Source organism: Glycine max, chromosome 17 (assembly GCF_000004515.6).
Source record: "Glycine max cultivar Williams 82 chromosome 17, Glycine_max_v4.0, whole genome shotgun sequence".
Taxonomy (NCBI): domain Eukaryota; kingdom Viridiplantae; phylum Streptophyta; class Magnoliopsida; order Fabales; family Fabaceae; genus Glycine; species Glycine max.
The window spans coordinates 39,817,602-39,843,263 of record NC_038253.2 but is presented as its reverse complement, the minus strand read 5'-3'; the positions used below and the strand labels follow the sequence as shown (position 1 = coordinate 39,843,263).

Genomic DNA, 25,662 nt, shown 5'->3' with positions numbered 1-25,662 from the left:
GACTAAGATGAAATTATTGTAGATATAGTTTTTTAAAAAATATTTAATATAATTATATATTCAAAAAATTGGATTAAAAATTGTTAATTTAACTAATAATAATTTTTGTTTGGCTATATTAGTGTAAATTATCTCTAATCCATACATTTTTTAATATTATACTTTTTTTATTTTCTTTTGATATATTTTATGCTTTAACGACTTGAATTCAATATGATTTTGTTTATCAATTATTTTTGGATTTGTACATTACTTATACGAAATTTTATAAGTTTCTTTTTTTAGTTAGTAATTCACTAGGTTTCAAAATAATTAATTAATCAATATGTCTTTAAGCAAGCTTTTAAATAGGTTCATGGGTCAAGTCAAACTTTTATGTAAGCCGAGCCTTAAAAAAAACAAGTTCAAGCCTTACGTGCCGAGCTCAAGTCTAATAAAACTTGGCTTGACATGACTCATTTCCACTTCCTAAATAACTATGACAATATGAAAAATTTATTATCAAATGTAAGAAGATTGTAATTTTTTAAAAGTCAAAACTAAATTCACAAATCCTTTTGTCGGTTTTAAAAATGAATATAAAAGTGATTTGAAAACTTAAAAATCATTTTAGTCCATTTTTATCAAACACATTTTATTTTAAAGTTATATTTTAAAACTAAAAATTCATTCACCCAAAACCAGCCTTAAGGTAATGAGATTTTAATTAGTTTCAATGATCTAAATTATGTTGTTATGGAAGATGATTGAAGATCAAAATAATACAATAATAACAATGACAGTGGTGATGAAGATTAATTTGAAGTTGAAATTCATGAAGACCAAGGCCACCACGAAAAAGAGCAAATAGAGAATCCAAAGTCCTCCAATTTTTTAATTGAAACCACAATTCCTCTTAAAACCGAGACCAAATTCCTCCTATGTAAGTTAAGACCACAATTTTTCCTATTGTGAGTAGTGACATTGTTGATATTTCAAAATGGGCATGACACTAAAAGTCACCATAACATGAATGGATCTCCAGATAATGAACAAGCCAAAAGTGAATATAAATTGCATAATATTGCAGAGGTGTGCATGACCATTAAACTATTTGTAGATCATAAACACCTTTGAAAACCCCATAATCAAGCACCATTGCACTCTTCCTATTTTTCATGGATTGAACCATTAGTGTTGCATTTGGTCCATCCAAGAGAGACAGAGGTTTCCTAGTAACATGTAAGTCATGGAGTTGTTCGCATTGTTGGTTGTGGCCAAGGAAATGAAGGGGAATCATGCAGTGACTCTATTCTTCTTCTTCTCTTACAAAATGGTCATCGCCGATTCCGATTACAATGGTCCTCTCTTCAAGGTCTCCCAAGTCTTCCTCTGGTTAGTACTCACTCACTCATTCACACACTCTACTCTTTTTTTCTTTTTCTTCTCTCTCTGTTTTTACTTTGCACTCTAAACTTTAGTTTTACTTTCTTTCCCTCCGTTTTTTTTCACAGGGATGATGACCTTAAGTTTTCATCCTCAGCTGAACGCTGGGTAAGTTTATCTTTGCTCTCTTTCTTTTCTTTTCTTTTTTTTTTCCTTCTAACTGAATATTTATAACTATTGTATTGGAACTTTGATGTGGTATCGTTATTCTGTGCATTAGAAATTGGATGAAGCTGATGCCAGTTACGGCTCTGACCCCGTTCCTGGCAAGTGCTTCTCACTCTTCATTTTAACAAATTTCGCTTTTTTTTTTCTTTTTCTTTTTTGAACCGTGTGTTTTACTTGTGCGAGGAGAATTTTATTTATTTAGTCATTCTTTTTCTTTTTCTTACTGAAAAATTGTTTTTTTCTTGGTGTGTTTTCTGCAGATTTGATTGACCTTGTTACACCTGAGGATTTGGAGCTTACCAAACAGCTGAATGATTTGGGGCTCCCTCTTTCCTTCCAGACAAACAAAGAGGTAGGTACACAGATAAATTAGTATTTTTATTGAAATGCTTTAATTGAATTTGGCTTTTCTCTGTAAAGTGAGAAAAATAGAGTGAGTGTATGCGTTAATGATAAGGATCAAATAAATCCAAATCACAACCAACCCACAGCCGAAAGCAGCAACAAACTGATATGATAAAAAAAGTTTATCTTTGTAATTTAAATTCAAATTATCATTTCTGTTTACCGACAACAGCTGTACATACTGATCTATAAATACCTTTTACATACCATGGAATGAATAAGAAAAATCAGTATTGCAGATTACCCTTTCTCTATAGTATAGCTGCAATCAATAGCTGATATTGTAATTGTAATAAAACATATACACGTGTCTTTTAAATGATGTTGTTAAAATCTACTCTATTAAACTCTAAAGGATTGGTCAAGTTGAGCAAGTTAGAATCTTGTATCTGACATGCTGCAAATGTCTTGTATTTGATAGGTTGCAGTTCGAGCATTCACTCATCTCTTTGGGATGAGGTAAATGTAAGTACTTTTGTGAGTGCTCTTTAAGCCTAGCCTTGGGCTGGGGCACCATCCACCCCCCTTCATTTTTTGTACCAAAAATAAAAAAATCTACTCTATTAATTTTCCAATCAATGATTGGAAGTTTGTAAGTATATACTTTTTCTTTTAAAGTGTACCTCTCACTTTACGGGAGTGAAATCCACAGTGCTCAAGCTCTGACTCAACCCAATAAAATTTCATTGCAGCTTAGGCTCAATGTTCAATAAGAAAGTAAGCCTGTTTTCTATGTCCAAGCTTAGCTCATTCTAAGGTCACTAGTTTTCAAGTTTAATAATGAGCTCAATCTACAAAGCTCAAATTCTTAACCAATTGAACCCTTTAGGCTTAACAAGTTAGGCTATGAGGCAGGCTTGAATTTGTGACCCAATGAATTTCACTTTTTGTCTTACATATTTAATTTTATCACAAATTTAGTCATGCCATAATTAAACCAAATGCTTATTAAGTCGTTAGCTTGTGAACCTAGCTTATTAAGATGTTAGCAAATGAGATTTGACTGACTCACTTGTCAGCCCTATCTCTGATTAGGAAATAGTGAAGTCCAAATTGAATTATTAAAGACAATAGGTGCAGTTTAAAGCTATATAGTTAATACTTGTCTTTGCAGTAGATTCAGTACTAGTTGTTGATACAGTGGCAATCTGAATAGGTTCTATAATGGACATGATTTTGATTTTCTTATAACAAATTTTGTCTATTCTGTTTTAAATGAGAGAGCATCATCACGTGTTCTCCTCTATTATTCATGTTATGGTCTGTATACACAATTAGATTATTACTTTCAAGATTGTTATTAATCATGTTTTTGGTCTATCTTGTTCTAGAAAAATAGACCAGTAAAATGCAAAAAGAAGGGTAAACTTTCAAAGCATCCAGATACTTGTCACAACCCTGTAGATGAAACTCTATATGAAGTGACTGGGGAGGAGATTGTATCTCCTGCTAAATTTCATGATAAAACTAGTAGTCCTTTATCTTGTATATCAATGCTGGGCCAAAGTGAATCTTCTTACCGTGAAGTTGCAATGGATATTGATATGACCCAATGTGCCTATGGTGAAGGAGATAAGTCCGCTTGCTGTACTGGGTTTGCTAGTGGTGTTTACAGGGAGATAAATAATGATAATTTAAATCAGGTAGCAACTAATGATGCCCAAGATGATGATTTCTTAATCAGTAATGATCGTGTTGATTTGAAAACTGCACCCGCTTCAGATACTGGAGTCTCTGCTGGAAGCCATTTGAAAGGTGCTGGTGTCAATTATTGTGGGACAGAATATGATGAAAGCTTGATTGACAGTGAATGTTTAGAAGTTTCACCAATTGTTGGCAAAAATACAGATTGTGATACTATTTACAGTGATGATGGTGCTGCCACTTGTCATCCACATGCTATTGAATCAGAGTTGCTTCCCGTGAGTTCAGAAGGAATTGAATGTGACAGAAATGATGTTTCAAATAATTATGCTGAACATGGAGATTGGATGGTCGCATGGGATACTTTCTATGAGAGAACATACTTCTACAATATATGAACACACACTTCTACATGGGAGGCACCCTCAGGGATGGAGCATCTGGCAACTGGCGGGTGTACTGAATCAGCTGATAGTAAAACTCTAAAGGCATCAGAAGAATGTGGAACACAAAATAGCACTAAACCACCTGAGGAAACCTTGATTGAAGAGAACTTGGAAGTACAGCAACATGAAGAGTATTTGACAAAGAGTGGAGTTGCTGTTGGCAATTTCATCTCTGATATCACTACACATGGTGAAGACCAATCTCTCAATCATTCAGATGAGTGTCTTGTGAGAAGTAGTTGCAATGATGGAGTTTCATGCTGCTCAGTATCAAATATTCTGGATCATATAATTACGTAATGTTTTTTTCTAGTTTTAATTCAAGCATAATTGAAATAAATGATTGTCTATAAACTATTATCAATTTTTTTAAAAAAAAAAATTATTTGGTTAAAATTCTTTACACATTGCAACATCAAGCAAAAGCAGATTGGTCTTGACTATTGCTCCTTGTGAATAACAATATAAATGCTGAACCCTTACCGTATATTTTTTGTCTTCTAAGTATGTCTAATAACTTTTTCCTAGACAGATAATATAAATTGCAAAGTTGACTAAGTCTTTCAATGTTCAAAACAATTAGAAGAGTAAGAACGTGTCAAGGGTTAGGTCTCCAAAAGTTTAAGTTTTTAGGTTAAAATTGTTAGGTTTGAATGAAGCTGCACAGGGCTTACATATTTTTTTATTTGAAGGCTAGGGATGGCAAGAATAAAATAGTCTTCACTTGGTTAAAGAGGCTACAATATGATGTCATGAATCAATTCTCCCTAAAGCTTAAGCTTCTACGTGGAGGCTTCTGAATGGTTTATATTCCTAACAAGTAACAAGAAGAATATTATGAGTGTGTATGTCTTAAGTTGCCTTTCTGATTTTTATATTTTACTTGCTCTCCTAACAATTGATATGCTTTGCAGCTCTAATGAAGGGTGCATTCAGGTGGCATCAGAGGTTAATCATACACCCTTGGAAAACATGGTAATTGATATGTTTGGATTGGATACTAAATCTGATCCTTTTGAGTCAAAACAGGGAAAGAAAGTAAAAAGAAGACAAAGGCAGAGGAAATTATATAATGAAGCTGAGGACAAAGGCAGAGGAAATTATATAATGAAGCTGAGGGTTTGTGCTAACACTTTATTCTTTGTAACTGCTTCTGCCATATTTCTGGCTTTTGCAATATGGTTGCTATTCTACTAAATCTCTAAGCTATTTTGATCCAATGTTGTGACAATACTTTCTACTAGGAGTCAAATAAATATAACACTTGATAGATGCTTATATGATTGATAAAAATTGATTTCCCAATTCCATGCGACATATTAATGCCTAAATACAGATTTTCTCAGTAAGTGTGTTGTTTAAAGTAGATAGCTGTTGTCCTTGTAAGAAACCATTTTTTAATTTTGCAGATCTTCACTTTCAAGAAATGCCTGAAGTGTATTCTGTTGCAGTTGGAAAATATTGGTGTCAGAGGCATAGTTTGTTCTCTAGATTTGATGATGGTGTAAAAATGGATGAGGAAGGATGGTTTTCTGTCACTCCAGAGGTTCTTGCTCGGCATCGAGCAATACGTTGTGCTAGTGGCGTGATAATTGACGGTTTCACTGGTGTTGGCGGGAATGCTATCCAATTTGCACGACAGTGAGTACTGAGTAGTGGGTACTATTTAGTCACTTGTTGATTGCCTATAAATTCATTTTATTTTTTGGTGACTCTGATGTGTATTGTCTCACCAAACTCAAAAAGACTTCTATTTCCCCAAGGAAGAAAAATAAATTTAAATTTATTTAATTAAGATTAATCTTCCATACCCATCCCTCGGTGAGTTTGGAGGAAGTTCTAACGATCTCCGTAGTAGGCCCCTTGGCACCTCCGTCGCTGTTAGGACATCCTTACACAACAACGAAACACACTCTTTGACCCAAAAAACACCCCTGATCACATTGTAACTCCTCGAAACGCTCCCCAAAACACCACGAACAGCCACGAAATCAACTGGGCTTTACTCACACATCAAAAAGACCTACTCTGTCCCAAATTTTTTTTCAACCTTCCAGCAGTCTTGGTTGGCCTCCTTTGTGGCTGCTGGTAAGGTTTTTTTTTTTTCAGCTGTGGACAGAGACTGCTGACAGCAACACTAAACCCTACCTGGCTCTATGGTACCATGTAGAAAGAGATAAGGGAGAAAGAGAGAGAGAGGCATATGAATAAATTGTAATTAGGTACACTACAATGTGTAGCTACCCTCGTATTTATAATACTAGGTTAAGCATATACAAGCACTTGGCCAAGCCCGTATACATACTGAAATCCTTTTATTCTAAACAGCTCTAACATAAACAACTCTAACAGCAGTCAATTAGCCTAGGTACCCTACATTTAATCAGATCAGCAGTATTTTGTTTATTTCTTAGTCTCCAAGATTAAATCCTTTACCACTCTCCCACTCTTCTAATTAAATTAAAATTTTCTGCACAAGGTCTGGGTAGGTCTGTATGCGAATTTTATTTGCAAGTAGCATGCTCTAGATATTAACCTAAATCATTTTTTGGTCTCAACAATTACAACTAATGCTTTTGGGATAGTTTATAACCAAATATTGCCTTGCAGGCTGATACAGTTTTCTTATCTCCTCCATGGGGGGGACCTGATTATGTCAAGGCTACTACTTTTGACTTGAAGACAATGCTTAGACCACATGATGGGTGAGTAGATGCTTGTCTTTCTGCTTTTATTTTTCTTCTTAATTTATCTTGTTTGATATATTTCTTTTTTTTTTGGGTGCAAAGATACATAGATTTTTACACTACCATTTTAACTTAATGCTGCTTCTGAGTAGATATACACTGTTTAATGTTGCAAAGGAGATTGCTTCCGGAGTTATGTTCCTTCCAAGAAATATCAATTTCAACCAATTGGCAGAGTTATCTCTGTCATCCTGTCCATCATGGTCACTAGAGGTAATTTAAATTTTTTATCTGTTTAATATGCTTTATTTTGAAGTGTAATCTATAATAGTATTCCATATGTCTTACTTGGGTTAAGACTATTTTAATGTTGATAGTTTTATGGGTGTTTGTCTGCTTGGTAAACTATTGAAATGAAATTATGTTTTACATGATCAGGTTATTGTATTCGTTACAGACAACAGAACAAAAAAGAATGTGTTGTCATGAATTGTTATATTGGTGTATAATGTATAATGTGGTAACTCTTTGTCTCTGTCTTTGGTTAACTAAAAGATTAGGATGTCCAACTTTCCAAGCGTACCTAACTATTGGGTTGTAGAATATCAAGTTTTTATATGATTTTGTTATGTCAATACTGAAAAACAGCTCTGTAGGTTAATTTGAACTTCAGCTGCTTGGGTCCTATTTTATAAAATTTCTTGAAACTAAAAGTACAGCCTTGGCTGGTTGTTACGTTAGCCATTCTTAAATGAGTTAAGAATAAATCATGTTGCAAAATGTAAAATAGGAGCAACCATAAGGAAAAAAAAAAAGAAACAAGGTACACTATGATTCTCAAATCTCAATGCCTTCACCGTTGGGTCTTATGTGAAGCATAATAGAACTAATATGGGGTTCATTATTATTTTTTTTAATATCATCATTGCATTCTTTGGTGGCTTAGTAAATCTTTTTTCCCTTGAAAATTAACCCTTTCCTCTATTGTGGTTCTAGGTGGAGAAAGTTTATTTAAATAATAAATTGAAGGCGATCACTGCTTATTTCAGTGATACAGCAGTTGGGAATGTGCGAAGTTAAACACATTCACTACTGCTGCAAGTGAAATTAAGGATGATCATCCCTTTCGAGGACAAAAAATTGACAAAACGAAAAGCATTAACTGAGGTTATTTTGAAGTTACGCTCCTGGTATTTTAGCTTAATCTCCAGAGAGTCACAATAACTCTCCTGTTTCATCCTTTGTCTCACATTACAATGTAAAAGCTGTGCATACTGTATGTAACTCTCCCCCGGGAACGTGTATATATTTTCAACTGTTTAAATATGAACAGTCTACAATGCAACTATGTAACACTACACTAGATATACAGAAGAAAATAGTTCCCACTGGTTCACGAGCTTAAAAAGATGGGTTTGCTAGTTTTTTTTATTGTCGAATGTTAATTGTTAATTTGTTAGTTTTTGTAGGTGAGAGATTTGACCCATGATCTCTCCCTTTCTCTTTTTCCTTAACCACCAAAATAACTCCAAGTTGTATTGCGAGTGACTAGGGATGTTGATTGTCCATCTCATTTCACTAATCTATTTCAAGTAGAAGCTTGCTTATTTTGTTTAGGTTTTACAATGTAGGCTTCATATGTTTTGAAGACCTTTAGAGTGTGTTTGGATAGGGTAATTTAACTAGGTAATGTATTTTTTTTTATAGGGAATTAAATTTTTTTTATTAAAAGTAATTGTTTGGATATTTTAGTAAAAGGAATTCAAAATTTTAGAATTTTTAAAAAAAATTTAGTTAGTTGAAAAAATAGAATTTCAAATTCTATCTTCAAAGGAGTAAATTTGAAAATTCTATGACTGACTCTTGAATTTTTCTCTCTCAAACTCAATGTACCTCATCATCGTCGTCTTCTCCTACCCTTCCATTGACCCCGTCAACTTCGATCTCATCATCGTCGGCACTGCCCTATCGGAATGCGTCATCGCAGTCGCCGCCTCTGTCGTCGGCAAAACCATCCTCCACCTTGACCCCAACTCCTTCTACGATAGCCACTTCGCTTCCCTCTCCTTCCACAATCTCACTTCCTACCTCACTTCCCCGCACTCCCTCCCCTCTGCTGCAACTGTCGTCGCATCTTCCAACTCTGACGATATCGTTGTCGTCGACCTTGTCCACCAACCCTTCTACACCGACGCGGAAACCGCAACCTACGATGAATCCGTGTTTCTTAGCGAAAATTTACGAAAATTCAACATTGATTTGGGAGGTCCGAGGGCGTTGTTCTGCGCGGACAAGACGATCGATCTGTTGATGAAATCAGGCGCGGCACAGTATTTGGAGTTCAAAGGAATCGACGAGAGCTTCGTCTATGAAGCGAATGCGGGTTTGGTGAACGTGCTGGATTCTCGAGGAATGATTTTCAGAGACAAAAAGCTTTCGCTGGAAGAGAAGAACCAGTTGATAAGGTTCTTCAAGCTGGTTCAGTAGCACAACCATGGTATCCAAACACAAAATTTTAAAAATAAAGGAATTTAAATTGAAACATTTGAAATTCTCAAAATTTAAATTTCTCTAAAATTTTAAATTGTCTCATCCAAACACACTCTTAAATTATTCTTCTAAGTCATTTTAACTTGGTTGTTACCATGTATTTTTTTTAGAATTTATATTTTTTAATAGTTATTAGTTAATAATAATATTTCTTGAATTAATGGATACTATTTTGCATAATATATGATATTATATTTGCATTGATATTTTTTTCAAATTATATACCATAAAACATACCTTAATTTTAATTTTATACATCTTTAATTTAATGATTTAGTATACAGTGAAATTGACTGTGTTATTCTATACTATTATTAATGTTTTAATTTGGTGAGTTTAGGTTAAAATAGATAAATCAATCAAAATTTTAGGTCGGTAGTAACTAAGATAAATTCATTCTTACCCATTCCATTAAATGCATCTATGTGTTAATAAATTAAGATGACTTAATCTTATTTTATAATATATTATTCTGATAGTCATTTTTTTCTTTCAACCCATCGAGACGTGTTTTACTTAATGGCGGAGCTTAACTAAAAAAATTGTGGGGAACAAAATAATTAAGCTTATAATATATAAATATTAAATGTAATATTTTTTTATAATATCATCTTCATGGGTAATTTTAAACTTTCAATGATATTATACATGGAAACATTTATTATTTTTCTTAATTAACTATTTTTATGATATCAATATATCTTTTTTTCTATTTTATTAATAACACACTTCAGTTTTTTTAACGAGAATTTATGCTTAAATTATTTGTGAATTTATGATTTATATGATACTAAATGAAAATATATATATATATATATATATATATAGAATTTATGCTTAACTTTTAAATAAAAACTGCAAAACAAATTAAGTTATTTTATAGGAAAGAAAATTTGTTCAAGAATACAGATAAGATATTTGAAAAGTTTCAATGGATTTAATAGTATAGAAAATCTTATTGAAAAGTTATTTTAAAGGAAAGAAATTTTGTTCAAAAATAGTTTAAAAGTTCAAAATTAATAATTATTAGTATATAAAATCTTGTTAAAAACAATTTGTAATATAGATAATTTTCTTAATTATATTTTTTATTAAAAGTAATTAACATATATAGAAACGAGTCAAGAAAAATGGCATATGCTTCAGGCTTATATGGTTGATGCGCACAACTCGAACACCTTGGATACATGAGATAATGATGCATGTGGATTTGAGGTATAAAAAAAAAAATTGAAATTAGGTAGAAATTAAAAGAAATATGTTCCAACTCAGAACACTCTCACTGTAGACAACTTAAATGTTTTAGGTATGGCGATGGATTCGTCACTAAAAGCCATTCCCTCATTCCCATCCATGACTCTACAGATGTAAGGTCGAGCCCTAACACACATCGGGAACCGTTCTAAATGAGGATCAATTTCCATCTAGTAGTGAATGTTAGTTGTTTTAGGTGAGAACAATTTTAACACACTTAAATAGCTTTGCCCATAATTAGTTGTCTATTTTGCCTTATTTTTGTCATAATAGTTGTCAGATAGCTTTTTCCATTGTGCAAAATAGATGCAATTATTCAGTGATTAGTGGGTAATGGCGCCAAAGGTAAAATAAATGACAGTCCTATGGTAGATTGGTAGGTAATTAGTAATACCTCTCATCTCTTAATGAGTAATGCTACTTTCAAAAACTTTTAATACTCAATCTCTGTTGCAAAATCCCTTTAGGTCTTGCTACTGCTTAACTAACTAAGCACATTAATTAACAAATTAATAAGCATTTTCCAATTCTTTTGTATATATTCATCAACCAACCTACTTTTTTTTTTTTTACTTAATCACCATAATCTCTCCTCTATTGTTTTTATATTTATACAAACAAGATCAAGCTCCTGCTCGTTTTGAAAATTGAAAAATTAATTCCGGCACTTAATAAACAACTCATTTCTCATACCAATGTACCATTCAGAATAATTTAGACACATAGTATTTTGATCATTCTCAACAGTGGAAAATTAATTTTATTAACACAAAAGTTTGATAACGAAGATTTGCCATAATAGCATTAGCAGTTTTATCTAGCCTAGATCCCTTTTAGATGGAATCAGAATGGCGTATGAGCAACTGATATGGTCCACGTTACTAAGTCTCATGCATGTTGGATTCAGCGGATTATGAACTGGATTTCTTAATATGGTCGCTAATTAATTAAACCATTGTCCTTAGAGCAAACCTGTATAAAAGTTTTCTAGTTATGTTCTTTCAATATCACCCCAAAAGATGTTATAAATATTGCACCTCCAAAACAAAGATATTAATATAATTATAATTATAGGTTGTTAATTTGAGTGATATTCAACTCAATCTTTCTAAATGAAATTTTGGATTTGAGTTTTGTAAATGAAAAATTATTATAAAAGAAGAAAACTCCAATAAACATGATTGGTCATATATATGCTAGTTATCAGTAAAATATTTCGTACGAATAACAAAAAAAAAATATAATTATAAATATGACAAGCTGTTGGCTGCATTAATTTTTGGTTTGAAAAATGTCAGTGTCGGGCATCACATGCGCGAGCCTTTCTGCATAAAATTAGGAAACACATTTTTTTAAAGAAAAATAAAAACTACTAATAAGGAAAACGAATTGTAAGAGTTGAAATTTTGTCGGAGCCGAAAGATATGGTGGTCGGCACTCGGCACCTGTTTACTGTTGTTTTCAATGGAAACATAAACAAATAATTTTCTGTTTCCCTTTCTTTGTCTTTTTCTTACTAAGATGCCAAAATTACATTTTAGGGAGCACGAAATTATGTTCCCCACCCACCCTATATTCGCAATTCCGGCATTATTATTGTCTTTAGATCACAGTTTGTCATTTTCAGTAATCATCGATCTATTCTTTTCCAAACAAATCATATCTTTTGAATAATTTTTAGTAAAATATTGGATTTTTTTTTTATAACAAAACTGAGGATCCAACCTATGTCTTCATGCATTTTACTTCAATCCTATCATTAGATCACTTCTAATCTAATAGGCAGGGATTTCAAATAGTTTTAATTGGTTTGATTTTATATTCAAATAGTTAAATTGATTTAGAAATTGATTTAAAATTCAACTGATTCTAAAAATTTTGATTTTGAATCGAACTATTTTTAACTCATTTTAAATCAGTTTTTTAAATCAGTTTTAAGAGCTGAATCAATTTTAAATTAATTTTTGAATTATTTTTTTTTCAAAAAAAAAAAATCAAATGAAAACCAGTTCAATTAATTAAATTGGTTTTATAAAAACAATTTGATTAACCGAATTAATTTTATAAAATAATACACTTTTTTTTATTAAACTAGTTCAAAAAAAAAATCAATTGATTTAAGTTTAGATACAATCTAATTCAATCAGAACCGATTTTTTTTTTCACAAGCCTTGCTAATGAGTTAATAGTCAAACTAAGATTGAACTTATGCCCTCATATATTTTACTTTAATCCCACCACTATACGACTTCTGGGTTAGTCAGGCTTTTATGTGATAAGAAAATATGTATTTCTTTTTAAAAAAAGTGCATATATAATAAGACACTTTTTTACTGTAAAATTATAGTCTATTTTTGCACGTAGAATGTACTTTTCTAAACTATTTACTTTTAAAAAATTTCAAAAATAACTATTAGTACAAACCCTAATTGATTGTAAGTTTATTTTAAGTGGAAAAAGTAACAACTGCCGGCTCCTGTTGTGGTGCCAAAATCAGAATCACATAGGAAACTAATCGATTTATTTAAATTCAAAACACACACAAGGTAAGACTTGAGAATATAAAGGTTAAACATTAATAAATAAAAACATAAAATCGTCTATTTAGAAGTATAGTATAGCCACCTTCGTATTATAATTTGAAAAAAAAGTACGGAAGGCAATGATTAACAAAAGTGCGAGAGAATTTACAGAAAAATAATGAATAAAGAATATTCAAATTTAAACCCTACTCATACATTTATTAGTATATGAAAAATATTAGGTTAGCATCTAGCTCTCTACTGCTATTAATAACAAGGAAGACAATATGTTAGTTTAATTCGAAATAGAGTTTTTAACACCTCAAATCTAGTTAACTCGCCGTCAAAATTAAACCCTGTACCGTACAAAATAAGATGAAAGCACGTAGCCAAATAAAAGAGAGGGATTTCGTTAAAGTCATTAATTTAGTTCAAAATTTGTTAAAGCTAATTATAATGAGGCACCAAATAAGTATTTTAAATAATAATTCTATGAATAATTTGGTCCCCCCTCCCGCTAAACTTTACATTTAAAAATTGTTCAATAACGCCATTACCCAAAATGTAATCCCACTTTAACCCAGGCATAATCATCATTATCAATACTATTGGTCCTTTAATTGTGGAATGAAAAGACAATAACCACCCTACACAATACACAAAATCACCCCTTCCAAAGCAAAGGTAAATGGACCATACACAATACACAAAATCACCCCTTCCAAAGCAAAGGTAAATGGACCATATAGTAACTTCACAAGCAGTTAAACTCCACAGTCAAGTAAACTAACATAATTTAACATCAAAAGAAAGTTAACCAGTCCTAAAACCCGCACTTGATTAACCCAATAAACAAAGCGCTCTCTCAAAGCAGGTGTTACATACCAAAAATTATTAACACAAACAAACAATTTGATACTTAAATCTCTTAATCAAGATTTAAAATTTAATTTCTAACTTAAACATAACATAAAATCAGAACGGAAAATATTACTCTACTTGAAAATGAACCAACCTTACCGAAGAAAATTAACTAATAAGTGTACGACCTAACTACACCAAAAAAGTATGTGTTACTAACTATTACTACATGGAAGGTGGTGACATTCAAAAAAATATTTGTCCCTTTCGATAGAGTACGAGACACGCCTCCGAGTCCAACTCATTTGACAATGACGCACTGAGTCACGACCGAGCCTATTCCGTAGCAGCAAGAAAGTCAAACGATAACGACGTCTTAAAACTCAACGACGACACCAACACTTGATTCGTTTTCGTCCTCTCTAATAATAACAGCAAGTAGTAGTAGTATCAAACAAACACAAAACAGTAATACCCGCCATATTTACTGCGTAAGCACGAGTGTTAGTGAGTGAGTGTGTTGCAATTGCGATTGTAAGAAGCTCCATAAAAATGCCAGAGTTAGGGTTTCAGGAACGAAGGTCGTGGAGGCGGAGAGGCGGCGACACCAGCCCCGACTCCGTCATCTTCACTCTCGAATCCAACTTGAGCCTCTTCTCCTCCGCCTCCGCCAGCGTCGACCGCTGCTCCTTCGCCTCCGACGCCCACGACCACGACTCCTTAGCCTCTGAAATCTCACTCGTAAGTAAACGCCTCAACACTTTACGATTCACCGACATGGCGACATTATTATGTTATAATAGTAGTTGAAAATTGAAATTCTCATAATCGAGTTTCTCGTGGTTTCGAGTTGCAGCATTTGGCAGTGCAGGATCACGACGGCGATTTCGCTCGTAGCGAAAGCTGGAGCGGTCAAGATCCGGATCCGGATCTGAATAAACGACAACAACAACAACAACAACGACACGCAGATACAGATTCAGATGCAGTACATGGGAAGCATCGCCGAAATCGTTTCTCTGGAAAAAGAGAGAAAGCGAAAGGTGTGCAACTGTAACGTTTATTATTATTAACATGCACTTGCACTTTGTAGTTTGTTTTGTTTGAAAATCAAAAGAGAAAAAATGAAGTGACTCACTGACTCTGTTGTTTGTTGTTGTACTTTCCGTATCGAAGTTCAAAAGGAAGAGGACAGTGATGGTGGTGACACTGAGGACGGAAATCAACACTTAGAATTTGATTCGGCCAGAAACTCTTTCTCTCTGGCTCTCAAAGGTACCTTACTAGAATTTCAATTCAAGCATTTTTTTTTTTTGGCTTATTTTAATTTTATTTTTCTTTACTTTAATTATTTAATTTTTTTGAGTTGCTTTTTTTTTTTTTTTGGTGGCGTTACAGAATGTCAGGATCGGAGATCAAGATCTGAGACGTTATACAAGAAGCACGATCGGCGAAGGCCTGCTTCGTTAGATCTGAACAATGCCATTGGCAATGGCAATGTTTCTTCGCCTCGTTTGGAATTAGGAGCTATGAAGAAGAGCACGCTTTGCACTCGAAGGTCTGGCTCTGGCTCTGGCAATGGCAATTTTCCGAGTCCTGGAACGCCTAATTATCTTCACGCCAGTGTTGCTATGCAAAAGGGTTGGAGTTCGGAGCGAGTTCCTTTGCATACCAGTGCTGCACGCAAGCAGGTTGGTGCGGCTCTGTTTCCTTTCAACAACGGCCGAACGTTGCCGTCCAAATGGGAAGACGCCGAGAGGTGGATTCTTAGTCCTGTTTCCGGTGATGGTGGCACCGGGAGGGCCTCGCTTCCGGCACCGCAGAGGAGGCCAAAGTCGAAGAGTGGGCCTCTTGGCCCCCCTGGAGCTGCTGCCGTTGCGTATTATTCCATGTATTCCCCTGCGGTGCCTTTGTTTGAAAGTGGGAATTCGGGGAGTTTCATGGCAGCTTCTCCGTTTTCTGCTGCTGTTAGTGTCTCAGCTGCTGCCGCTGATGGGTTAACTGCCAGTTCCGGTGGCAGTACTGATCCTTGCATGGCTCGCTCGGTTAGTGTCCATGGTTGCTCTCAGATGCAGAGTCAGTCATCATTGCCGGCCCAAGGTTTTTGTTATATAATATATATCCCTTGTTTGAACCTTGACTTGCTTTGGGTTTTGGAGAATTATGATTTTGTTGATAGTGTGTTTGGTTCCACATTCTTAAGCATTGGACTCACCTTAAGCTCAAAGCTACACAGAGTAGCTTCTATGTTTTTCCATTTTTTGACGTGAAAAATTGCCCTTATCTGTGTTTGCAAAGCTGATCCAAATATGCTGTAATTTGTCAGTCAAGTTGTGCCTGAGAATTATCATGGTCTATGTATGCGTGTTTGATACTAGGAGATCATGTGTTTCAAGGTGACTCTATAGGACTAAACCAGTTTTAATTTTCTGTTTTTTAGTTAATCTGCTATCTTTTGTGAACTCCTCGTACTTGCTGCAAGATTCTGTATTGCTTGCTGTTGGGAGGTGGTGTGAATGGGACAGTTTCTGTTGACAACACTAATGATGTGTGTTAATAGTTGACAATTGTATGCGTAATGATGAGATGATTGTCTTATGTAATTTTGAAACTATACACTTTTGTGCTTATGATGTGTAATTTTTTATGTTGGTTCCAAATTATAGGGGAGAAGTTTGATGGTTTCAAAGATGCAGGCACCAATGTATCTCCTGCTCTTTCAAGGAGGGACATGGCCACCCAGATGAGCCCAGAGGGTAGCTCATGCTCCTCTCCCAGTTTGAGGCCTTCTTTATCTGCCTCCACTCCATCTTCCTTTCCTCTCTCAGAGTTCAAGAGTTTGCCTTTCTCTAAAATGGATATCAGGGATGTGCCGGTAGATGAACGTGTAACCATGACAAGGTGGTCCAAGAAACACAGGGCCCTTTTTTCTGGCAGAGGCTCAGAAAATGGTGACAACTGGAAAATTAAGGAATCAAGCTGTCGATCTTCATTTTGGGACATTTCTGGAGGGTCAAAGACTGTTTCAAAGTATGTCTTCTTTAGTATCGTATCAATTTCATTCATTTAAATAAAGAAAAATGATTCAGGACAATTTTAAACTGAAACTAATGATCATAAAAAGAATTTGCTATTAAGCAAGCAGTGAGATTTTCCCTTTACAGTCGACCATTTTTCACTCTGCTCCTGTCCAAATGCTACGTGTGTTACCTAGAAATTATAGTTCATGATGGTACCACAACAGTTGCAGTTTGTGGAATTTATGGTGATTGATTTGCTAAATTAGCTATCTTACTGGCATTGGAATTATTTGATTAAAATGGTGTTCTGGAGTTGTCAATAACCTCTCTTTATCACCCTTCCAAATGTAACAAAAACTGACCATCTGTATCCAATTCAAACCAGAAAACATATAATGTGAAGTATTTGATCTAACAATTTTATCCCTGACCAAACCTCAGAATTTACTATATAAGAAATCTTTGCGTAAACTTTACATTGTTTCTGAAATTCCAGCATTTTTACATATCCAGGTCCAAAAGGGAGGAAGCCAAGATCAATTCATGGGAGAACTTACAAAAGGCCAAAGCTGAGGCCGCAATACGAAAACTAGAGGTTAATTCCTCATGTTTTCTTTCTTGGGAGAATTTTAACAGGATATTCCTTACAAATATTCATTAATTAGTTATTATAAAAGAAAAATAGCCATTGAAGTGATTTTATGTATGATAATTTATTGGCTTAAATTAATAATCAAGTTGTTAACTTGTTATTTCTCCTTCATGGTAAATATTCCTATTATAAAAAGAAACTTCCTTATTTTCTTTAATTTCTGGTATTTAATTATTTCCTTTTTATTGGTTATCCTCTAATAGCTGTATTTCTGCCTAGTGACTTGCTCTTACTGGGATAGTATAGTATTTCTGACCAGTGATCACACACATCCCTTGTCTTAAAATGATGAACAAGTTATTGACTATGTTGTCGTGAAGGATAGAAGATATTCATTGTTGGCTGTCTGATAGGATTAGGATGTCTTAAAGAAAGCTTCTTCTCGCATGTTGTGTCAGAAAGAAAGTCTTTTTTTCCGCTATACACTAATCAAGCATTATGTGGATTTTTGTTAATTCATTTCACTGCATGCATGCATTAAGGATTCTTTTCTATTTGAGGCACAAATATTATTACTAAAATTAAAGCAGAAAAGGGAGAAGAGTTAGAGAGGAAGGACAAAATAGATCATGATCTCATTATTTTTTCTATTTCAGATGAAGTTGGAAAAGAAGCGAGCATCATCTATGGATAAGATTATGACCAAACTGAGATTGGCTCAGAAAAAAGCTCAGGAAATGAGAAGTTCAACTTTAGCCAACCAGCCCCATCAAGTTCCCAGAACTCCGCACAAGGCTATATTATTTAGTAGAGCCAGTCAGATGGGTTCTTTAAGTGGTTGTTTCACCTGTCATGCCTTTTAATCTTGAAGCTTGGGTAATTTTTTCTGCAAACCTTGTAGTAGTCAAAAAATAATCTATTCTTCGATTAGTTTGGTATCATTTTGGTTTCAAAAGTCTTAAAGCAACACACTTTTCAATACCAATTGTCTGCATAATTTTTTAATGTGAAAAGTTGTACATTTTTGTCAAATGTACCCGAGTTTTCTGACAAGTGAAAAGGTTTAGTATGCAAGTTATGTAGGAATCATTTTCCAGTATTGACAGATTTTAAAACAGATGTCCGCTTTGGTTTCCTTCTTTTATGAGTAATATTGTATCCTCCTACAAATGTTTCTACTACCTTATAAAAAAAGTGTTAAATGAAAAAGTAAATGCATTTAATCTCTTGAAAATATAAAGCACATTGAATACTTACCATACAAGGGAATTAGGAAGAGTAGGAGGAGGATATAGAATTATTCTTCTTTTATATTTAAGCCCCTGCTTCCCCTAGAGTTTTGATAGGCTCAGGTTAACTATTCACTTATCTACTTACTGTGGAAATTTGCACTAATTATATCCTTGTTCATTCTTATTTATGCTGATAAAAGGTTTTTATTTGCCTTACCAGGTTTCATAATTCAGAAAGATTTAAACGTGCCCCATGTTAATGAATGAAAGGTGGATAAAAGTGAGAGCAGCTTACTAAGTTGACACTATATTGGTGTCATCGCGGTTTTGCAATGCATGAAATAGCGGCACCTTCTAAAGGTATCCGATAAAATCTAAAGCCCCTTGTGCCCTCACCCTTGGGAGTTTGGATTCAATGATAAATAATATGTGTATGTACGTAGGCCAAACTTTAGAAATAAGCTTCATTTTTATTTTATTTTATTGTATTTTTTTCCTCTCCTCAACAGTTTGCTGTTCAGATGTAATATGTTATCTATCTATAGTAGAACGATAAATTAACCACAAATCTGCAATTTAGTTTTTCCTTCACAAAATCACGCTCAGTTCAGTTCGTTGTCTGATTTATGTTTGTTTCTTATTTCCTATCTTTTGCTAATTTTGCCTCGGTGATTCAAATTTTCAAGTCAATATGCTACTATGCCAGTCTATTGTGTTTGCACGAGAGAATGAAGATTAGTGGACTTGGGACTTGGGAATTGGCTATTGCAATTATTTGTCTTAAGATATTTTGAATTCTATCTAAGTCTGAGTTTACCACAATTAGCAAAACACATTGTTCGATGAACATTCTAATATCAGAAAGAATAAAAGAAAAGAGCACAAGAATATAATTGTGATTGTCTATAATTATTATTAATTATTTGTTGGTTATGCAAGCGTTGATATCAGTCAGCCTTGGAATCTTGTGAGTTTTGAAGCTCCTGAGAATCGTTTAAGGATCCTAATCTAGTAACATTGACGTAATCTGTAGGAAGGTGAGCTGGTAGTCCTGGAATTATCAATCCAACAAGTCTGAACATCGTCATGAACCAATTCTGTATATAGCCTCTACCTTCTATGAATGGGATAAGAAATCCTCTAATAAGCTCCCAAACTGCGTTTAGGATCTTGGGTATGACCCAGAACAAAGAGAAATAATTCTTGTTTGGCTCTTCTTCTAGAACCTGGATTGCAGTACATAAATAAGTATCAGTCAGAGTATATCTGCTATTTGGGTAAGCTTATTTCTAGAAAAAATAAAACAAAATAAGTTTTTCTATAAGTTCAAATTAACAGGTTAATTTGTAGAAACTCTTTTATTGTTTAGAAAAGTAATACGAAAGTTAAACTAATTTTAGCTTATAGAAAAATTCTCATATATTTTTTTTCTCCTAATGTTTTGGATAAGTATACCCAAAGAGATCCTTAATATAGTCGAGCAAAACGAAAACACAAATATGAAATCATACACTGTTTTCACATTCCATACCTGCCCATGGTACAAGCTGTTGAAGTAGAGGCAAGCACCAAAGTGCTTAAAGAAGAGAGTTTTGTCATCATAAGGGACCCTAGGCACCACATCATTGCAGTAAACATACCTCATATACCTCACATCATACTTTCTCAACTTGTCCTTTATGAACTCCCCAAACCGAGAGTCCCCAACTCGTGGCTGCCCAAATGTATAAACCCCTTCTAACTTGTTCAACAACCATTCCTCCTCATGCAGTGTGAGCACTGCAGCAAACAAAATTGCCAAGGCTCCTCCTAAGCTGTGCCCTGTCAATATGAATTTTGCATCTTCTTTTGCCTCCAACATGACTCTCAGTTTCTCTCTGATTGTATAGTATGCATAAAGATGATGAGGCTCACCACTTGTGCTGCTTTGATCAATTATCTCTTTGGGCCATCCAGTGTTCTTTTGAAGACCTAAGGCTTTCATGAACCCACCATGAATCCTACCCACGTTGGGCAACTCATACCAGGAGATGTCCACGTCTGTTCTCCATTGGTCCGCATCAAATGGCTCTGTGCCTCTGAATGCAACCACAATCAAGTTGGGTTCGGACTTGGTGTCTTGCACTATGATTGCTCGTGTGGACCAGAGCTCTTGGTAATCTGCATGCCATCATTTGGATTGTCAAAAATGGATCAATCACATTGGAGCAAAAGATAAACATGTAAAATGGAGCATCTAGGGTAAAATATGATTTTAGTTAACCTACTTTTAGTAAAAATTGATATTAATCTTATACTTTAATTTTGATCAATTTAGTTTCTAAATTTTACAAAAAAAGAAAATAATGATTCTAGTCTAGGGATGAATTTAGGGGGGCCAAGTAGGGGCATTGTCCCCCTTCTCTTCGCTCAAGATCCTTGATCCTTTATATACATGAGGAGAAAAGTAAAAATAAATTAATATTACTAAAGAAAAATTGATAAGAAAAATAGAATATTGAGTTAATGTTTGTTTGATTTTCTTCTAGAAGTATATTTTATTTTTAGTTTTACACATAAATTTAATAATAAATATTATGTGGAACTTTTTTTATCAAATAATTATTTATTAAAAGTTAAATAATTAAATAATTGTGTAAAAAAAATTCCAACCCTCCTTTTAATGTATGTATGGATCTGTCCCTCCCCGTTTTAGTCTATGAAAACATATTTTATCCGAGAATCTAACTAAGTACTTATCTCTATAAAGAGGGGACAAATAATGTAAAAATAAACAATGAAATTTTAATCGTTATGATGAAAACTTTTTTTTTGTGTGTGTGTTTGTGCATATTTCTTTGTTTTACAGAGCTTACTTAATATACTAAACATGTCACATGTATAGTGGTATTAAATAAAAGAAAAAAGTCAGACATGTCTAGGCTAGGGCTATGTGCAACCAATTTTATAATTATTCTTTTTTTTTTCTTTAATATAGATTCCAATTCTCAATTTGAAAGATGTTTTTAAATATTTTGTGGGTATCTTAAGTATAAGCTAGCTGGCATAATATGCATTGATCTTTCATATTCACATCCCGAAAATTTGCTGGCCATTTCATTTATATATGGCGATCAGTGTGATTATAATTTTAAAGAAGCAACTGATCGAAAAATATTTTTAAAGAAGCAGGCTGTTTCAGCATTTTAGATTGACGATGAAAAATAATAATAGAAAAGGCACTATTTTTTAACAAATTATCACAAACTTGATTATTTTGTCAAAAAAAAAATCACAAACTTGATTAAGAGATCTTCCCAATTTCTCTCTTATAGATGTTTTTCTTTACTAAAGCTTGATTAGCAAATGGAATTCCTTCGTAAGTATAGATCAGGGCAATTAATTAAAGCCAAGCATTTTTCTGTTAATAATAATTCAAAAGTCAGTTAGAAGTTAGTTAGTTTGTTAGCTTACTATTTGGGATCAAGTTAATTGATTCCTTTGTTATAAATAGTAAGATCATTGAGTTGATGTACATTCATTTTTCTAGAAAGATTCAGTTCATCATCATTCTCTATTCTATACACACGTTCTGCAAATCTCATTCCGTAACAAATTGGTATCAAGAGCTTTGGTTATCTTCTTAAAAAGCATTGTTGAAGAACGATGGGATCAACCAATGGTAACTTCCCTACAAACCTTCCCATTCTTGACGGCAAAAACTGGAACAAGTGGAGTGTCCAGATGAAGGTGATATTCGCATATCAAGAAGTCCAAGAAGTGGTTGATGAAGGCTATCCTTCACTTGTAGAAGGTGCAACAGAAGCACAAAGGGCTGTGCATCGGGAAAACAAGAAGAAAGATAATAAGGCTTTGTTTTTCATTCATCAATGCATAGATAATGCACACTTTGAGAAAATTGCTTCAGCAAAGACCTCACATGAAGCCTGGAAGATTCTTGAGAAGTGTAATGAGGGTGCCGATCAGTTGAAGAAAGTGCGATTACAAACTCTGAGACGCCAATATGAGCTGATGCAGATGAACGTGACTGAAAAGGTAGCAGAGTTTTTTAATGGTGTAATCGCCTTGACAAACTCAATGAAAGTTGCTGGTGAAACGGTTACAAATCAAATGATTGTTGAAAAGATTCTTCGCACTCTGATTCCTAAGTTTGATCATGTTGTTGTGGCGATAGAGGAATCAAAGAATCTTGCAACTCTAAAAGTAGAAGAATTGCAGGGTTCATTAGAAGCATATAAACAGCGTATGCTGGAAAGGCAAAGTGACAGATCTCAGGACCAGGCTCTTCAAGCTCAAACTTGGAAGAGAGGTGGTCTTTCTGGAAAAAAAGGCAATCGAGGCAGAGGAAGATCCAGAGAGTATAGAAGCAATCATGGAAGTTCTGGAAAACAATCTCAGAACAATGAGGAAAATGATCAATCTGAATCTTCTTCAAGAAGAGGAGGATCACAAAATTGGCAAGGAGGTAAGAAGAAAGTTTATCGAAGATTTCTTAGGTGCTATAATTGTAACAAGTTGGGGCACTTCTCAAGTGAGTGCAAGGCACCTGCTGATTCAAGAGGAAAATTCAGTAATGAAGCCAATCTTGTGAGTGAAAAGCTTGATCAAGATGAAGAACCAGTCACTCTTATGATGATGACAAAAGAAAGGAGTAGCAATTCAGGAATTTGGTACATTGATTCAGGATGTACCAATCACATGACTGGCCATGAAGAATGGCTTGTCAATCTTGATCTTAGCAAAAAGAGCAGAGTTCGATTTGCTGATGATAGACACATTACAGCAGAAGGAATTGGTGATGTCTATGTCAAAAAAGAAGATGGGAAGGATGTTGTGATTACAGAGGTGCTCTATGTTCCTGGGTTAAAGAGCAATCTTATCAGCATGGGTCAGCTGCTTGAAAAAGGGTTTTCACTGTACATGATAAGTGGTCATCTTGGAGTATATGATACTCATCAAAGAAGGATTTTGAAGGTTCCCCTCACTAGAAACAGAACCTTTTAAATCAAGGTGAATGCTTTAGAATCACATTGCCTATCAGCTGAAGTGGACAAGGATGGCTCTTGGTTATGGCATCTCAGATTTGGTCACCTAAACTTCAAGAGTTTGAGTCTTCTGAATTCAAAAGGAATGGTGTTAGGAATGACTCCAATAAAGCTTCCCTCAAAGGTATGTGAAAGTTGTTTGGTAAGCAAGCAATCCAGAAACTCTTTTGGCTCTTATACTCTTGAAAGATCTACTGCTGTGTTAGATGTTATATACTCAGATGTGTGTGGTCCAATTGATACTGTCTCATTGGGTGGAAACAAATACTTTGTATCCTTCATTGATGAATTTAGTAGAAAAATATGGGTGTATTTGCTTAAGGCCAAGAGTGAAGTTTTCTCTGTGTTCAAAGTGTTTAAATCAATGGCTGAAAAACAATCTGGAAAATACATCAAGGTGTTGAGAACTGATGGAGGTGGTGAGTTCTGTTCACATGAAATGGAAAATTTTTGCACAGAAAATGGAATATTGCATGAAATTGTAGCTCCATATACACCACAACACAATGGGATAGCTGAAAGGAGGAATAGGACTATACTCAATATGGTGAGAAGCATGTTGAAAGGCAAGAACATGTCTCATACATTTTGGGGAGAAGCTGTTATGACAGCAGCTTATGTACTGAATTTGTGTCCTACAAAGAAGCTTGGATCAAAAGTACCAGAAGAAATCTAGACTGGAAAGAAGCCTTCTGTTAAGCATCTTAAAGTTTTTGGCTGTTTATGCCATAAACACATTCTTGATCAGAAAAGAAAGAAGCTGGATGATAAGAGTGAGTCAATGGTTTTCATAGGATATAGCTCTACTAGTGCATACAAGCTATATAATCCTAGAACCAAGAAAGTAGAATTCAGCAGAGATGTATTGTTTGAAGAATATACTGCTTGGAAATCCGATAATTGTTGTTCAGGTCAAGATCAAACAGTGGCTGAGATAGATCTGGATCTAGATCAGACTGCACCTGATTTAGATAATGGAGAAGAACTTGGAGAGGAACTCAATTTACCACTTGCACCACCTGTGGAATCAAATGCACCTCAGAATGAAAGGCCAAAAAGACATGCTGAAGTGCCTGCAAGATTACATGACTATGAATTGTTCCAGGATTCTGAAATTGGGAATGATGGTGAGCTAATCCATATGGCATTACTTGCTGATGTTAGTCCAGTTAGTTTTGATGAAGCTATAGTTAATAAAAATTGGAGGAAAGCTATGAAAGAGGAGCTGGTTTCCATTGAGAAAAATGAAACTTGGGAATTGGTAGAGCTTCCAGCAAATAAAAGACCTATTTCAGTGAAGTGGGTATTCAAAGTGAAACTGAATCCAAATGGTTCTATCTCAAGACACAAGGCCAGACTTGTTGTTAGAGGCTTCATGCAGAAAGAGGGACTGGATTACTCAGAAGTGTTTGCTCCTGTAGCAAGAATGGAGACAATAAGGCTATTGGTGGCTTTGGCTAGTTGGAGAGGATGGAAACTTTGGCGGCTTGATGTTAAGTCTGCATTTTTGAATGGGCCTTTGGAAGAAGAGGTTTACATTACACAACCTCCTGGGTTTGAGCTTAAAGGGAGTGAGGACAAGGTTCTTAAGCTCAAGAAAGCACTTTATGGTTTGAAGCAGGCTCCTAGAGCTTGGAACAAAAGAATTGATGCATTCTTAAGCAAAATTGGTTTCAGAAAATGTTCTGTTGAGCATGGCTTGTATGTGAAGAAAAGTGATTCTGGTGGAATATTGCTTATATGCTTATATGTGGATGATTTACTCATCACTGGAAGTAGTAGCACTGAAATAGCAGAAATAAAAAGATGTT

The 25,662-nt window shown here is 34.4% G+C and overlaps 3 protein-coding genes and 1 pseudogene across 4 annotated transcripts in view; 3 read left to right on the top strand and 1 right to left on the bottom strand.

Annotated features, from left to right (window-relative positions):
- Positions 1 to 903: 903 nt before the first annotated feature.
- LOC100793670 (uncharacterized) lies at positions 904 to 8,164 on the top strand (annotated as a pseudogene).
- Positions 8,165 to 8,662: 498 nt separating this feature from the next.
- LOC100793139 (rab escort protein 1) lies at positions 8,663 to 9,262 on the top strand. Its single transcript, XM_003549350.1, has one exon. It carries the CDS (start codon positions 8,663 to 8,665, stop codon positions 9,260 to 9,262), a length of 600 nt encoding a protein of 199 aa, XP_003549398.1.
- Positions 9,263 to 14,186: 4,924 nt separating this feature from the next.
- LOC100792609 (uncharacterized) lies at positions 14,187 to 19,402 on the top strand. Of its 2 annotated transcripts, none has more exons than XM_006601223.4 (8): positions 14,187 to 14,703; positions 14,819 to 15,005; positions 15,139 to 15,237; positions 15,361 to 16,062; positions 16,629 to 16,992; positions 17,496 to 17,577; positions 18,231 to 18,450; positions 19,027 to 19,402. In XM_006601223.4, exons 1-7 carry the CDS (start codon positions 14,515 to 14,517, stop codon positions 18,435 to 18,437), a joined length of 1,830 nt encoding a protein of 609 aa, XP_006601286.1. In that variant the 5' UTR covers positions 14,187 to 14,514; the 3' UTR covers positions 18,438 to 18,450; positions 19,027 to 19,402. The 2 variants fall into 2 exon arrangements, with proteins under 2 accessions (XP_006601286.1, XP_006601287.1); XM_006601224.4 differs by having other exon boundaries at positions 14,231 to 14,703; positions 16,659 to 16,992.
- A 112-nt stretch (positions 19,403 to 19,514) lies between these two features.
- Positions 19,515 to 25,662, bottom strand: part of LOC102659398 (triacylglycerol lipase OBL1) — a gene marked incomplete at its 5' end in the record, with an annotated part of 8,048 nt that continues 1,900 nt past the window's right edge. Inside the window, 2 exons of the mRNA XM_006601637.4 lie at positions 19,515 to 20,032; positions 20,338 to 20,966. Of these exons, the coding sequence (XP_006601700.1) occupies positions 19,754 to 20,032; positions 20,338 to 20,966 (908 nt within the window). The remainder of the gene's footprint in view (positions 20,033 to 20,337; positions 20,967 to 25,662) is intronic.

Coding starts and splice junctions, on each gene's coding strand:
- LOC100793139 (XM_003549350.1), top strand. CDS start 8,663: ATGTACCTCATCATCGTCGTCTTCTCCTACCCTTCCATTGACCCCGTC.
- LOC100792609 (XM_006601223.4), top strand. CDS start 14,515: ATGCCAGAGTTAGGGTTTCAGGAACGAAGGTCGTGGAGGCGGAGAGGC. Junction 14,704..14,818: donor TAGCCTCTGAAATCTCACTC/GTAAGTAAACGC, acceptor TTCGAGTTGCAG/CATTTGGCAGTGCAGGATCA. Junction 15,006..15,138: donor AAAAAGAGAGAAAGCGAAAG/GTGTGCAACTGT, acceptor TCCGTATCGAAG/TTCAAAAGGAAGAGGACAGT.